Below are 16,140 nucleotides of genomic sequence, written 5' to 3'. Positions count from 1 at the left end.
ATAGTTTCAAAACAATTTTTTCCTTTCTCTTTTCAGTGTTACACATGAATGTTGTTCCTTTCAGTCTGTGTGTGTGAGAACCCACAGGTCTCTTCCTTCCCCGCCCCTCCTTTCCTTTCCCTTCCCCTCATTCATAGACAGACAGGCACAGTTTTACATAAATACAGTTCTTGGTTAGTAACTTCTGAAAGAGCTGCTTGTGAACCTACTATGAGGCCAGGCTATTAATTTCTCCTGAGCCAATTCTCTTCCTTTGTGGCAGAGGCATTTTGACTAATGGTGACAAAACTGTTACTGTTCTGTGTTCTGCACATTCCAATTTGATTTGGAAAAATGGGCTACTTTAGAGAAATGCTTTTTGTTGTCTTTCTTATCTACAGCCAATTAATTTTCAGAAGGAAACCTATACAAGTAGTACAGCATTATGCAGCCTATTGCTCACTGCCTGAATAGTTTGCAAGAAATGTAGATTTTTTTCCCACGAGACAGATGGAATGTTTGTACTTTTCTGTATCAGACAGAAAGTAAGCATTATACAAACACACTGATACTTGTCTTGCAGAAATTAGCAGAACCCAGTACTACTCTTAAGTTGGTTTATTGATGAAACAGTGGGCGAGACTCACTGATTGCCCATCAGTTCTGTATTCACACCTCGCTTTCACTTTTTAACTCATTGAACAATTGCAATGAAATATAACTAAGAACATTTAAAGTATGAAACTCCTGCAGATTTTGTGAAAATGAATGAGCCCACAAAAAGAATCAAATCAGTAGTCTTATGCCCAGTGAGTCACTAAGTGGACGGGAAGGGCAGCAGGGTGGGAAAGTTAAGGAAATTTGGTGGAGACTGAAGGGTAATAGCTCATATGGTAAGAAAGGTGGGTTATTATAGGCTAGAGATGTAGTGCCTTGGAACACAAATCCTCATGTAAGCACTCTGTCAGTTTCACCGTTCATGGCACTTCTTGTTACTCATACTTCTCCCTCCATATATTTCTTTACCACAGGATGAAAAAAATCCCCATAGATTTGTATGAGAACCTTTCAGGATTTTTTTCATACCCCCTACTGTGAAACAGAAAGTATTTTTTGTTTCATTCTGCTCTCTAAATCAGTGCCTCATGTACATCACACAAAGCAAATCTCTGCTAACATTACCTAGAAAATAGCTTTGCTGAAAGCAATAAGGTTCAGTGTGACCAAGGCAATGATCATCTGTGGCTCTGTTTGCACTGTGTCCATTTCACATGCTCAGTTTGTTGATTGTCTTGCTGATAATATCTTGCAGAAAAGCTTAAAGCTCAAGAATGGCCCCAATGATGTGACCTTTAGTGTTACAACACAATATCAAGGCACTTGCCGCTGTGAAGGCACCATTTACCTATGGAATTGGGATGATAAAGTTATTATTTCTGACATTGATGGAACAATCACACGGTGAGTTCATGAACAGGGAGAGGCTTTATTTGCTTCTGTCCTTTGGACTAAAGCAAAAAGAGTAATTAACAGGGAATTTCAAGGCAAGAAATTGTTATATTCTAGTGTTTTGTGGAGTGTGTGGGTGAGTGAGTTTTTAACCTTGCTATAAAAGTACTGCAAGAATCATTGGCTAGATTCACAATTTCATGAAGACATATGCTATATGCACTCATTATTTTTTACCTACTATTGTTTTATGATAGTATTTACTGTAGTATTGCAGGACCTTTCACTTTTTGCTGTGTCACATTTGTGAAGTACATCAGATTCATTTAAAAAGAAGAAACACCTGCATTCTGTTGTAAAAGGCATTACTGGGGCATTCCAGTGAGGGGCATTTTTGTCTACTAGACAAGACTTAGATTTCTTTCAAAAGCAAACTTACCTTTAGACTCAGATTTTTTATTTTATTCTTTTTTTTTTTTTTTAATTTTGGATGAATTAAAATACATGATTTGAACTGTCTTTTTTTTTTCCCTTGTGATTAATCAGTTATAGGGCAAAATGCTTTTTTGGTTCCAACACATATTAGTCCCTCTTCCTTTCTATTTTCTTAAGTGTCAATGAACTGAATGGGATCTACTCTTGTCTCTGTTATTGAGCTAACTGGACAGTAATTGAATCCCTTCACGTTACAATACTATTGCAAAACCATCCTAAGCCACTGCCCAGTCTTTTCTCTCTTAAGATGCAAAATACTCAGGGTGTTGGTTTCTTGCAGTGTATTTGTATAACACTTAATCAAGTGAGGTGCTCAGTTGTTTGTACTTCTAGATGTTATTATACTATAAGTAATTATATTTCCCACTTTACATAAAAGAAAAATTTGAAAACAGTATAACTATTTCATAATACTTTACATATGACCAACTACCAGCTTATGTGGAAAAGCACATTTGTTTTAAAATAAGCTAGAATATGACTTGATGATCTCATGCTTGCAATTTCACAACACTATCTACCTTATAGGTAGATTTGGTATATTTAGAAAACATGCAATGCAAACCTCAAAAAGTATGCTTAATATCATTTTGTCTACTCTATAGCTCTGATTGATAGCCTATGTGCTGTAACTTCCATGCTAGCTCGTTAGCTTATCCACATCCTGGGGCACAGGACTGATTAAAACAACATAGACATATCAGTCTGTCTTGAAAGAAAAGGAAATAAAATCATCCTCTTCTGATCGCAGTCAGTACCTTGCAGAAAGCCAAATTAATTAGGGGGACTTCTATTAGCCTTATCTGTTACTATTTAAAAACAGTAAGCTTTTTTGGTTTTGTTGCATTTTTTTCCATTTTAATTACATTATTTTTTCTTTATTCAGGTCAGATACTTTAGGTCATATTTTGCCTACTCTTGGTAAAGACTGGACACACCAAGGGATTGCAAAGTTGTACCATAAAGTGAGCCAGTGAGTATTCAGTAAATCTGTTTATACATCTGTGGCTTGCATGTGTTTATTCATTTGAATCATTTGCATTTAAAAATTAAAATCTCTCTAGACTGTTAACCTCGCAGTTTAAAAGAAATCTCATCTGAAGCAATGAGATACTATGATGCTTACACAGTATAAACATCTGTATACAATATCACAAAGCAGGCTTTTCTCTGGGTATCAAGAGCAAAAGCCCCCTACCAATGAGTAGTGATTGCTCTACTAACTGTTCCAAACAGATACAGTGCAGTTCCAAAAACTCTAGTAATTTGAATGAGTTGTATAGCTGCAGCAAGGGGAACTTCTTGCAAATTGGGAGTTGGAACAGCATTAACTTACAAAGATGCTAATACACCTTCCCATCTCTCCATGTTGACAAGATTGCAAAATGCATAAGGACTGTGTAACGGAGGGTGGTCACTGTAGGTGGAGATCCTATTGCCAAACTTGACTTGCCTAGTAGTGTAGTTAGGTGTCTAACCTAGGCTAATTGTGTAGGTTTTTTGCAGTGGTGAGTAGAGAGACATAGGTGTGTCTTTATCTGTCATGCAAAGAAGAAACCTAAAACACATAAGATGAGTCATCTTAGTGGAGTTTCTTCTCTTTCCAGTGAGCAGAAAGGGAGTTAGAGAAACAATGCAGACTTGAGCTGTCTAAACATTAGATTTCTAGTCAGTCAAGGGAAATCTCACCCTTAAAGCACAGCACAATGTCTTATCTTGAGTAGATGTAGTCCCTTTTCAGATACTCATTGCTTATATATACATTTCACTTGTCTAGATAGTGACGAGCTTTAAAGACAGTGATGGTAGTCTTTGTGCCTGGTTATAAAATTTATTTTTTATTTTTATTCTCTACGTATATATTTGCTGTTAATCCATTATTAAGTTGCAAATTTAACAGGAAGGAACAGTCTTAAAATATTTCTGTGTCGTTAGTTAATTTTGATAGTAGGTGATAAGTAGATATTGCTTAAAGTGTAATTTAAAGGCACTGAAAGTCAGTGAGACCTGCCGTGAAGAGCCTGAGGAACTGGCTCTTACCTGGCAGCTTCATTGTGAGCTGCAATAGTATAGCTCAGTAGCTGATATGCACTGGTGCCTGTTGGTCCACAGGAATAAACGTTTTCTCTGCTACTGTGGATGGAAGGACCTGGACTCATCATAGTCTCTTGTTGCTTGTACGCTCAAATACCTGAGATCTAATGATGTTTTGATATAACTATTTTTCTCCATTGACTGTTGAAGAAACGTTGGGTAGTAGCAGATGAGTGGAACTTTGTCAGTTAATGTCATTAACATGGAGAGAATCCTAGTGTGACCTAGAATAATACACTTCAAAAACTTTGGGATATTTCCTCTAATGAATATGAATAGGAGAACCTTCTGAGAGTATGGTCAGTTTTGTCAATAGCGATTGAGAATAAAGGAAGTTAGGAGAAAAATTAATTGATGGCTAAATGGGGTCAGATGAAATATCTGTCATGTTCTCATATCTGTTCATATATGCGTTAAGAATTCAGATTTTTAGCTTCAACAAAAAGGTTTAGTGATTGTTGTCTGTTCAAGTTGGCACTTCTATTTTATGCAGGAAAAAAATCTTTTATTGCATTAAATTCAGCTCTTCTTATATATTCAACCTACCACGATTGTTTGAAGAGCCTCTGGTACACATCACCACTGTCCTCGTAGTTAATCTGATTTGTGCTGTGCACTAGGGTTATGGTAAGGCTTGTTTATTGCTGTTTATTTTACATGGGTGATGAATTATAAATTATGGATGATGGAATCTAAATTATGCCAGAGACACTGGTCTTATTCTGCTTTTATTCTATATAGGCATACAACATTACAGAAAAGACAGGGCAGCCAGTGAATTCATGTGCTGAATAATATTTGGTTTCTGCGTGTAACTTCTACGTTACCTTTGGTGAAAACGTTAATTATTTTTTTTTAATTGCACTTGTTATTTCTATGCCTGCCAGCACTGTCTATTGTTAGGGCTTTGGTGATCAAAAGCATTAGGGAAAAATGGATTCGAGTCATGTTGCTTTTCAGATTACTGAGTTAATTATGTAGCAGCTAGATATTACAGCTGAACACTACAGAAATGTTCAATAGTTAGATTTAATGACCATGCATGCACTGAATACAGTATTTATTTCACAAATAGTTTCTTTGTAGGACTTGCAAAAGAAAACGCTATTAAGTTGAACCATGTCTGTTAAGTTGCACTAATGTCATTGGACTCTGTTCCATCACGACAGAACCAAGGATAGCCAGTGACTTTGTCTGAAACTTTTATTTCAGTATCAAGACAAGAAAGTGTCAAGATTGCTTCTCACACTATGGTTTGCAGTTTTAATCTGCTCAGAGTTGAAACTGCATGTTGCTGCTGCACACATGCACACAGACCAGTCTTCTCTTCCCTAATCTTCTTCACCCCTCTCCCCAAATCCCTCTCCAAAGGGGCCCAAAAGGCAGGAGTGTAGCATTGTTAATTTAGCAAATGTTAATATGCTGTTGTCCGCTTTATGCCAGTGTTTTCCTCTTGGCAAATATCATTTCAGTTAATTCTAAGGTCTATGGTTTTAGTGTGCAGGGGTGGATAGCAAACCGTATGAAGCCATGAGAAGACCAGGGATAAATGAGCCCTCTCTAGGTGTAAATCATAAACCGTAGTAGCGCAAGACAGAATTTAGTTATCCAGCATTCTGAAATAAATGTTTTTATTCATTTTAAATAAGCGTAGGTTAAACATAAGTCTGTTTTAACCATTATGATTGATTTGTGCAAAAATAAACTCACAGAATTATTAATGTCAAAACACCTGCTTTATTTTTTTTACAGTAATTTCTTCTTTCATTTCTGTTCACAGAAATGGATATAAATTTTTGTATTGCTCAGCACGTGCTATTGGAATGGCGGACATGACCAGAGGATACTTGCACTGGGTCAATGAACGAGGAACTGTGCTGCCTCAAGGGCCAGTGCTGCTGAGTCCAAGCAGCTTATTCTCAGCTTTGCACAGGTACTGCAATATCACCTTAATGCTGAAAGAAACTTGGAGGCTGAATTCTCAGCTTTTTTTTTTTTTTCCTATTCTATGGGAGCACTTGAAATCATTCATAATGATTTTTCGTGTATACTGGTGCAAAATTTAGTTAAGAAGAAATTCTGTTAAAGAATGACCAAGATCCAATAGTCACGTTGCTTAGTTTCTCTCTTAAACACACCTCAATATACATCTGTGTTCACTGTTTACCCAAAGTTTTTTTGTGTGTGTTGGTGGATTTAGAAGAAATCAGTGTGAAAATGAAACGAATATTCTATAGTTCTGACTGCACTGTGATATTCTGTGGGGATAATGTTGTCCTTTCTAGGTGTTGATTTGTAACAAGTGAATCCTAATAGCACAGATCATGAATATTGTACCTTCTTCCTAATTCAGCGAGGCATGTCAAGTGCTTACTGAAAATATTTTAAGATGTTAAAAGCTGCTGTGACAGGATTTCATTAGAATTTTTAATGGTAGGTTGTTCAGATGCTCTTCTGATTGAGTGACATGCAGCCTGTCTTACCAGTCATGTTCTAAATATAAGAGAACGTAGAGGCATACAGTGTTCTTCCTAGACTGATTAAGTAATAGATGGAGTGAAAGGGTAGCTACTGTCATCTTATGTTTTCAATATCTAGCAATATATTAGAAGTGATACTCTTTTTGATATGTTCTTTAGACTAAAGAATGCCCATCTTTCAGTATCCACTGTCTTAACTTCTGTTTTGTGTAGGCAAGAAATGACTTCATTGTTATCCATCGATTTATTAATTGTGGCTTTAAGGGCTCTGAGGTCAGGTGTATATGGGACTGGGGGAAGATGGTTGTCTTCCTCTTTTGCACATCCTCAAACTTTAATTTATATGTGGAGTTGCTATTCTGAAGGGCTGTATTATACTGCTTTGAAGCTTCTGTGCTACTTGCATCTTCCTTGGCATATGTGTTGGTGCTAGGATGTGGGATTCTGAGCTTCTTCAGCGCTTTTGTGTCATGCTGGTGTCTTCCTCTGTTATGGGAACTCCAGACTTTGCCACCTGTTCAGCTTCCTTGCCAAGAGAAGCTGTTGTGAAAGGGCTCTTGCCCAGAGATGAGACAACTCCACTATTCATTAATGAATTCTGTATTCAGTAAGGAGCAACTGAAGAGAAATGGAAGATTTCTTTATTCCTTAACTTCTGCTAATTAGCAGTGACGGATGACCCTGACTGTAGAAGGATCTTAACAGGCTGAGGTCCTTTCAGCACATATGTTAATTGTAATCCTTTAATTTAAAAGGAGAAAAAAAAAGGTTAAAAAAAAAAAAAGCCATACACAGTGAAAGCTAATATAATCTATGAATCATTCTGCAGTTCTCAGAAAATGGTTTACTTAATAACAATTTATGTCTTAAGATTTTATTTAACCACTGCTCCCTGTAATCAGCCATCTTTGCTCAGTAACCATCTTTATCACTTAGGCTTCAATAGAGGTCCCCTTGTTTCAGAGGATTTATTTACTGTGCCCATTATGCAAGCTTGGGAATGCTATTTTGTCTTCATGGGAATTGTGATTTCTAGATGAAGATTTATTGGAGAAGGGTGGGGGCCCTGTAGGAGTATCCAGCGAGGTAAAAATGTTGACTAAAGAAAGTAAAATAGTTTATGCTATATTTCACATGTATTTATTCAGGTTCCGTGTCCTCTCACCTTTTTATTTTTATTTTATTTTTATATTATTTCAGGGAAGTGATAGAAAAGAAGCCAGAAAAATTCAAAGTTCAGTGTCTGACAGACATAAAAAATTTGTTTTATCCTAACACAGAACCCTTTTATGCTGCTTTTGGAAACAGACCTGCTGTAAGTAATAGCTGAAATTTATGTCTTTTACAGAGAACAGAAAGGTTGCTGTTATTTCACGATTCTGTTACATTAGAACCTAGAAGCTTTAAATAGGACTTAAGAATATTTTATTAGGCCTCATACAAAGGATAGTATAAAGGTTCTTCCAGAAAGATCTCACCATGTAGGATGCAGAGGTAGAAGAGAAACAAAGTAACTACATTACATCTGCATAAGTTAGCATAATAAGAAATACTGATTGAAATCCTAACTACGTAAAAAATCTTTAAGCTTGTGTGAAAACACTGATCCCATTTTAATGATCCCATTTTATCCCATGCTGATAGAGTGCTGATGAGTTACCTGTGAACAGACACAAAATCCTTCAGATGAATATCAGTGGGACTTCAAACCCTAAGTACATTCAGAAGGATTTGGATGTCCCACTAAAATTGAACATTTGACTTTGAATTCCTTGGCACTGAGAGGGAAAGTAAGGTCTCCCTCACCCATTTGAAGACTATAGAATTGGGCTGTAGGCTTTTCTTACTCTTGTTTAGGTCCAAAGGACATATACTTGTATGCATCCACAAAAGGCAACAGTCTCAGACATGCTGAGACCTGAGGAGCATGGAATAGATCCCAGCTGTAGCTGCTCAGAACTGTAAGACCTTAGACATGTCCACTGGCAAAAACATTGATAGCCCGAGGAAATCACAAATATAAATATGGACACTAGCTATTGCCAGTGTGAAAGTGAACATTTGGAGACTGAGCATTTTTAGATGCCTAAATGTTGGACGGAAGTGCCTGGCAAGATATTTTGGCTCTGAAACTGTGGATGTTGTAGCTACATTTGGGAGAAATCAGCATGCCTTTCTGTTGAAATTTATTTCTACAAGTATCTCTCACATTTTTCTTAGAGTTGTTGATATTTATGAGCAGTGACAACTTTTTCAGCTTCATCTTTTAGCAAGTTACATAATTTAAAACCATTATCAGTGAGGACAGGAGGACATCACTGTCCAATTGCTATATCTGATTGTTATATCATACACAGCTTAATTTTGACTATCAAGATAACTTTAGACGTATGATTTTGAAATAACTTTTTAGCTACTTCTGTGGTTTTGTATTATGGATAAAGCCTACCTCTAGTTTCATTTTTGTTGTTGAACCTCAGGGAAATAAAACCATTATTTTTGTATTCCTTTGATTGCTGTCGGAGTGCATCCTTCAGATGTAAAATATGCTACTGGCCTTGTGAACATCGGGATGAGAGCTTTCTCAATTTTCTGTGCTGCTTTTTGTTTGTTTTGCTTTTGCTTTTTGTTTTCTCCCCTCAAAATTAAGTGAAATTTCAGTACTCATGCACCTGTACAACATAAAAATTAAAATATTTTTCATGTCTTCAATAACCTTTCAGTCTTTTACCACTTGAATTTTTAAAACTATACCCAATGATTTACATTAGTAAAATGGAAGCTTGGTCTCATCTTTTGGGGGTTATTTTTATCTTTCCGTTGTCAAACTTTTTTTTGATACCAGAACAAAACTTGTTCGTTGTTTGCCTTAACAGTTTGAATTTCTTAAAAGATATTCTCAACCGTTACTTCTAGTTGAATGCCATAAAATAATTCCCAGAGTTGTATCTGCATTACCACCTGGGGCTCACTGCTGCAGTTACGGTGTTTATACCTTACTTTCCGCTCTCTTTCCCTTTCATCGATACATGGTCAATATATGGACATTGCACAAATCCAAACTCAGCAGCTAAGAGATGTTTCCAGGGGTTTTAATGTAAGCAGAGTTGTTATAACTTCTTTTTGTAACCTTGTCCATACAAACTAATCACTATTTTCTATCAGTTATGTTTTAACCCCAGTACATTGTTGCAAGATATTCAGTACAATACACTCAGGAAATGAAATATTATCTGAAAAATGAAAGCGCAAATACTTTTACACCCGAATAACATTACTTCTTTAATATTTAATTTTATTTTTGTGTCAAGGGAAGTAACTGGAGGAAAAAAAAGCAAAACAAAACATGATTTTAATCAATAGTTTAATTTACAGTGACAAACTCCACACCTGCAAATCATCTGTTTCACGAGCCTTTCATTAGTCTGAATTCAAGTTTTCAACATATTTCAGGTTGAGGAAATCAGAGAATTTCAGGTGCACAATAACTAGGTAACTTTAGTACCAATACGGAGTAAATATGTTCTGTGTAATAGATTTCAGCAAGAAGAGACATGACTGTGCAAAGGTAGAATCGTAATTCTTTTTTTTTTTCCTTTCTATTTAGGATGTTTATTCATACAAACAAGTGGGGGTTTCTTTAAACCGAATATTTACAGTTAACCCTAAAGGAGAACTTATACAAGAGCATGCAAAGACAAACATCTCATCGTAAGTAATCTTATCCCTAACACCTTTATAAGCTAAATAATTTCCTTTTATAACTTATGACTTAGAGTGCCCAAAGATGGGTTATATTTTACTAATGAAAGATTCCTTAGAATATTCCATACAAAATATAAAACATGTAAAATAAAATACAGACTATCTACTTTCCTTCAGTTAAACTGATAAAGACATTATTTAGTATTTAGTTCAATATACTCCATTTACTTTAAAAATGTAAAGGAGTTATAAGTGTGCAATTTAGTCTGTACAGAAATGAGATTAACTGGTTTCCTGAAGCCATCTGCCTTTTCAAAATTTCCGTTTCCTGGAGCTCCTATCTAGAAGAGCCAGGAACAAATCTGAAGACAGGGCTGAGGGCTTCCATCAAGATTCTTAGGCACTGTAGCACCACATAATGAAGGGAGGCAGCCTTTAGTGATGTTAAGACTGCACTTAATGGAAAGGGAGCCAAGGGGAGTGTATAAAATATGAATTATCAGTTGAGCAGGGAGCTGCTCAAACCAAACTGGACAGCAATGGAGAAGCAAAATGTGGGGCTTGAATATTTTAACAGGTGATTTGGAAGGAAAATGGTGTCTGTTTCTTTCTAGGTAAGTCCCTTTGCTTAGAGTGAACAGATTTCTTATCTGAACTGTGAATGCTACCTGGAAGCAAGGCACCAAAATTAAATTGAATTTTATTATTTCAAGGATGATAACTTGTTCATGTAAGAGTAGCCATGCCTTGGTGACTGGGGACTTATTTAAAAAAATATCAAAGTAAGAAGATCTTTTTATTTATTTTTCAGCTACGTCAGACTATGTGAAGTGGTAGATCACATTTTCCCTTTGCTGAAAAGAAGCCATTCTTCAGACTTTCCTTGTTCTGATACCTACAGTCAGTTCACCTACTGGAGAGAACCTCTACCACCTTTTGAAACTCAGGATGTACATCCAGCCTCATCTTAACCGCATCTCCAAACCGTCAGCCTCAGATCAAAGAATGAGTTAGCTTGTATTGCAAGGACTTCACTTGGCTTTTGCTGTTGGCAGTTCAACTGGAATCTGTGATGTAAGCATTGTATTCCTTTGCTGTGAGCAAACTTAGAAATGCTTACTTAGTCACGTTTCCAGATGACAAGAGTGAGTCGTACTAGGAATGGGAATTACATTCCTAATGTTCCTTCATCCAGCAACTCAAATCGTGCCATACAGTTTCATTGCTTAAAGTCAAATAAAAGTGCAGTGATGACAGAATTGCAGTTAAACATGTCATAAGGTCATAAAGTGGTTCTGTATCTTTCTTGCATTACTGAAGATGTCTTTCATCTCAGAAACTCCTGTAAGTTAGGAAGCCGAAGGTGCTCACCATTCCTGACATCATTTTGTGATACGTGTTGCTGTCCATATGTCAAAATTCCATCCTCTGAAAGAGTGAATGATTGAGTAGGGTGGTTGGACCAGATGACCTCCAGTGGTGCCTTCCAACCTTAACCATTCTGATTCCTCTTTCCTCCTTGCTTGACCATCTGATGTTTGGTTAACGGTTCATTACTGGTCTAGGTCCTCAGCTGTTGTAAATTGGTGTAGCCATCAAAGACGGAGTGTGTTGATTTATTTCAACCTGTTGTTTTGACCTGCTAACACTTTTTGTGTGTGTGTGTAAATAAATGATGTGCAATGTAAATGGGAAGTAAATTAAATAAGATGGCCAGATTCTGACAGTCTTCTTCAAGTTGAGTACCGTGTTTTAGAACAGCTATTTGGTTTAAGATACGTGTGAAAGTGTAAGATACAGACTGCTGTGTGTAGTGCCCATCTTACTGAAGTCAGTGGTTTGACTCCGGTGATTTTTCAGTAAAAACATCTTACTAAGCGGATATGCTGAGTTTCAATATCATTGCTGAGCCAAGAAAACTGAAGATTTTGTCAAAATGGAATAGTTTTATTTAAAATGTTATTTTTGGCTTAAGTGTGAACTTTGATGCTGGTGAGTGATGCATCTCAGGTTTTTACTGAATGGATTTTTTGTTTGTTTGTTGTTTTTTTGTATCATAAAGAATGGATGCTTTTAGTGTGATTTACTGTGCTCCAAGAAAACAAAATCTCCTCTTTCATCTTTTTTTTTCCCCCCCTCTCATTTGTTCAGACACAAGCTGTAGGTACTGTTTTTGCTACTTGCTCTCAACTGCCTTAAGATTTAACTGTGCATCATAGAAGCAATACTGCAGATCAGTTGATGATATTTTCCAAATGATCTGCCTTTACACAACGCGGTACTTTTAAACGTATGCATCAGATGACCATATGCCAAATAATCCTCAAATGAGCTGGTAGCTAAGAAGGTGATTTTTTTCCCCTCATTTTAAAATGCATTTAAAAGTTGAATTGTTCTCTGAAACATTGAAAATGGCATAATGGGATTCCATGTATATAGTATTTCAGTATGGCTAAAACAGTGGTTCATAAGCTGTGATCTCTGCCAGCTTGTGATCTGTGAGGCTATGATACATGTTTTGCAGCTGCTTTGCAGTGTTTTCAGTTAAGAGTTTAATAATAGGAAGGCAGAGTGGTCCAGGAGAAATTTTAAGATGTGATTGTGGTTGGTTAGCACCCAAAGGTTTGGGAACAGCTGCTCTGCATCACATTTGTTCTGTTTCAACAAATTCTGGTTTTGCATCTCAAAAGAGTGATAACAACATAGGTGGGATGGTAATTCTGTAACAGGGATTTTTAACTTCTTGTGCTGCAGACTTTATCTGAGATGTCAGGGGGCCAATTTATGATTTCCCTGTGCCTTCAATAGTAATTAATAAGTGCAATCCTTTATACAGCTGTAATGTGCATAGCTGCAATGTGCAGTGGTGAGCGCTTCCGAAGTCTTCCTTTTCACATGAATGTTGCTGGTACAGGCAAGGTACACGACTGTTTCGGAGATACTGGAATTAGTAGAGAAACACAAAGAGGAAGAAATGTGTATTCAATGCCCCAGACTGATTATGCTGTCTTGAAAGTTTAAAGAAAATGCAAAATGTCAGAAAATCCGTACCATATCTCTTAAATCAGTCAGACAATCAGTGAGGATCTCAGGTTGCCAAACCGAGATGGTTGCATCTCTAAATATAGCCACACTTTAAGTATCCATTTATACTTGTTGCTAATGACTGAATTAATGGATGAATGTACCAACTGAATCCTGTGTGATTGTTTTTGTAAAGGTCTGCTTCAGTCCATTATGCAAATTAAAACCAAATCAGCCCTTCTCTTCAGTTAGAGGCCATCAGGTGTTTTATTCTTCACAGTAGTTGAGATCGGCTTTCCTAAGGTACCGCATACAGTAGCTTTCACCAGGAAAAGAAAGGTCCCAGAGAGTTCTCTAAAATTAAAGCCTAAAGCGTGTGTGTATTTATTTATGACTTAATAAATAGCCTGTCCAGGGCTGTTACTGCCATTAGTATTTCAACCCAAATGATAGTGTGAATGAGTGGTCATTTAATTCCATCAGATTTGCAAGTGTAGTGCCACGCTAGTGCAGGCAGCCCTGTGATGCTGTGGAATCCCCGTTCTGGAGTTTTCCAAGACTCAGTTAAACAGAGCTGTGGCTGACTTGGCTCTCATGTTGTCTATCATCTGCGGTGAGCATGAAGTTGGACTAGCTGACCTCCAGGGGTCCCTTCTGACCAACATTGCTATGACTGTGAAGCTAACGCCGTACTTCTGACGTACGGTATAACCCTTTGTATCTGGAAGTTTAAATATAGACAGAAAGTGAAACAAATGTGTTTGTATAACTCATGTTTATCAAACAAGCTCACAGAAAAGACAGTTAAGGAAATCCAAGTTTTGACCTGCTAGAAACATTGCCATACTTTAAAAGGGAGTTTAAGATACTTTTTTGTTTTGGTAGCTGAGCAATTTTATGCATAATATTTAAACTGCTCTGTTAATTCCTAACGAAGAAAAAAAGGACGGTTTAACAAATTCCTACTCTTTCTGTGAAAGAAAAAAACTTTCTCAACTTTCCTTTCAGTGTAATGCTGGTTTCTGTTACAGAAAGAATATTTGGCTAGCATAAATACGCAGAGACATTAAATCACTGTATATTCTATTTATACGGTACACATAAACTAGAATATGCAGCAGCGAGGAGTGACTGATGTTTATTTTCATGAAGCTGATGACCATACCCCTCCAGCTGTGTCGTGTGAGGGACAGGATACCATGATTGTTGCATTAGTTGTGTTACAGATAAAATGTTACTGCTGTAATATAGGGAGGGAGGAGAAAGAGTATTGGGTATTTTTATTTGTAGATACGGATTATTATTTCAAAGACTATTTATATACAGTATTTACTCTGTATATGTATGTGCTACTGGAATGATGAAAATCATTTTAACACCTCATTTTGATCTGCTGAATGCAATGACGATAGAACTATATATTGTAATAAAGGCAAATGTAAATTTCTTCTGACTTCTATTTTTCTGTGTGCTTTGATTTTGGCAAAGTGCTTTTTCAGAACTGTTGGAGCTCTGAAGTGTGGAATTTGTACATTCCTTCTCAGTTGCCTATCTCTTCCTGGGGCTATCCAGTGTAACTTCCAGCACTTGCAAAATTTTTGCAGTTTTGCTGTTTGATCCAGAGCTTTTTCACATGGAAGGAGTCAGGGAGGCAGGGCCAGGTTTTGGGCTCTCACCGTGCTGGGGTTTGGGGACAGCACCTGGGAGCCAAGAGTAACCAGATGGGAACTGGAGCAGCAGGACCAGTAAGAAATCTTACCATACCCCAGATTTTTCCCGTTTTCCTTTTGTCTAATTCTTGGAGTGATCTGGAAAACTAGCTATCTGATTTGAATGGGATTGCTGTTATTCACAGTAATGAGACCAGATATTCTCTCTCATAGTTCCCCTCCCAACTGTTCCCCCCCTCCCTTTTTTTTTTTTCCCCTTCTTTGACATTGGCCATTCAGCTGGCAAGAAGCAAATAACATTTCCTCGTGTCTGTGAGAATACAGAACTGCTTTTTGCTCCCTCTGCCAGGTTTGCTAAGCAAACTAACTGCAGCTGTAGCGGTATTGCTGGGCTGGTGTTGTTATGAAAACAAAGATGTTTGGGGTTGATAAGGCTCTACAGCAGCTAAAGGTCTGTGTTAAAAATACAAGAGCAGCCGTATTTGGGCAGCCTGCAGTCACTGCTTCTTCAGTCTTCCCTATTTTCTGTATGTCTCTGGCTTGTATAAACATTTACACTAGAGCTCTGGAGACAGGCTTTGAAATGAAGGTGCTTTTTTAATTAAAAGTCAGAGAAATGATGCTTTTGCCCCAGCAAACCGAACTTTATAAGGACATATTCATTGCTCCTGGAACATCTCATTAACACTAGACGCAGAAAAGTCAGGGGAACAAACCTCCTGAGGAGTCAGGACTGTTATTTTTTGATGCTGTGGAGAAGGTAGGGAACACTACCCAGAATACCGCGTTAATTGTTTCCTTTCAAATAAATAGTCTTCATTTGCATTGCAGATGCCATCAAGTACATCAGAACAGATTATTGCAAGAGGCAGAAGACTGTTGGTGCCAACAGCCTAAAAAATGTAACTTTCAACTCATCTCTGAATATGCAAAAAAGAAAGTGAAGCCTGGGGGCAATTTTATTTATTTCATTTTACTGCATAAATGCTTGTGAAGGGAGTACATTCACAGTGCCATCACCAAAGGTGGTCCTAACCCTTCTGTTTGGAGTAAAATCTAGCACCTCATTTCTTTCTATAGCATGGCTGAGTGATGCGAGGAGCAGGCTAGTTGCAAACAAAGACAAGAGGCTAGCTCTAGTGATAACCCAGCAGTGATACCAAAGAGATTAGGTGTTGGTTGTTTTTAGGAGGAGGTCCTCATCAAGACCTTTCTAGCTACTGGAATATGAGGGTGAGAAATAA

At 37.2% G+C, this 16,140-nt stretch overlaps 1 protein-coding gene across 5 annotated transcripts in view; it reads left to right on the top strand.

Moving 5' to 3' along the window:
* LPIN1 (lipin 1) overlaps window positions 1-14,672 on the top strand; it is a 46,140-nt gene extending 31,468 nt beyond the window's left edge. For all 5 annotated transcript variants that reach the window (XM_083829546.1, XM_083829544.1, XM_083829547.1 and 2 more), the window contains 6 exons: window positions 1,292-1,440; window positions 2,810-2,896; window positions 5,798-5,950; window positions 7,698-7,812; window positions 10,105-10,208; window positions 11,014-14,672. In XM_083829546.1, the coding sequence (XP_083685672.1) occupies window positions 1,292-1,440; window positions 2,810-2,896; window positions 5,798-5,950; window positions 7,698-7,812; window positions 10,105-10,208; window positions 11,014-11,173 (768 nt within the window). In that variant the 3' untranslated portion in view covers window positions 11,174-14,672. The remainder of the gene's footprint in view (window positions 1-1,291; window positions 1,441-2,809; window positions 2,897-5,797; window positions 5,951-7,697; window positions 7,813-10,104; window positions 10,209-11,013) is intronic.
* Window positions 14,673-16,140: the final 1,468 nt, after the last annotated feature.

Source organism: Anser anser, assembly GCF_964211835.1.
Source record: "Anser anser genome assembly, chromosome: 3".
NCBI lineage: Eukaryota > Metazoa > Chordata > Aves > Anseriformes > Anatidae > Anser > Anser anser.
This window is presented reverse-complemented; position numbering and strand designations above follow the sequence as displayed.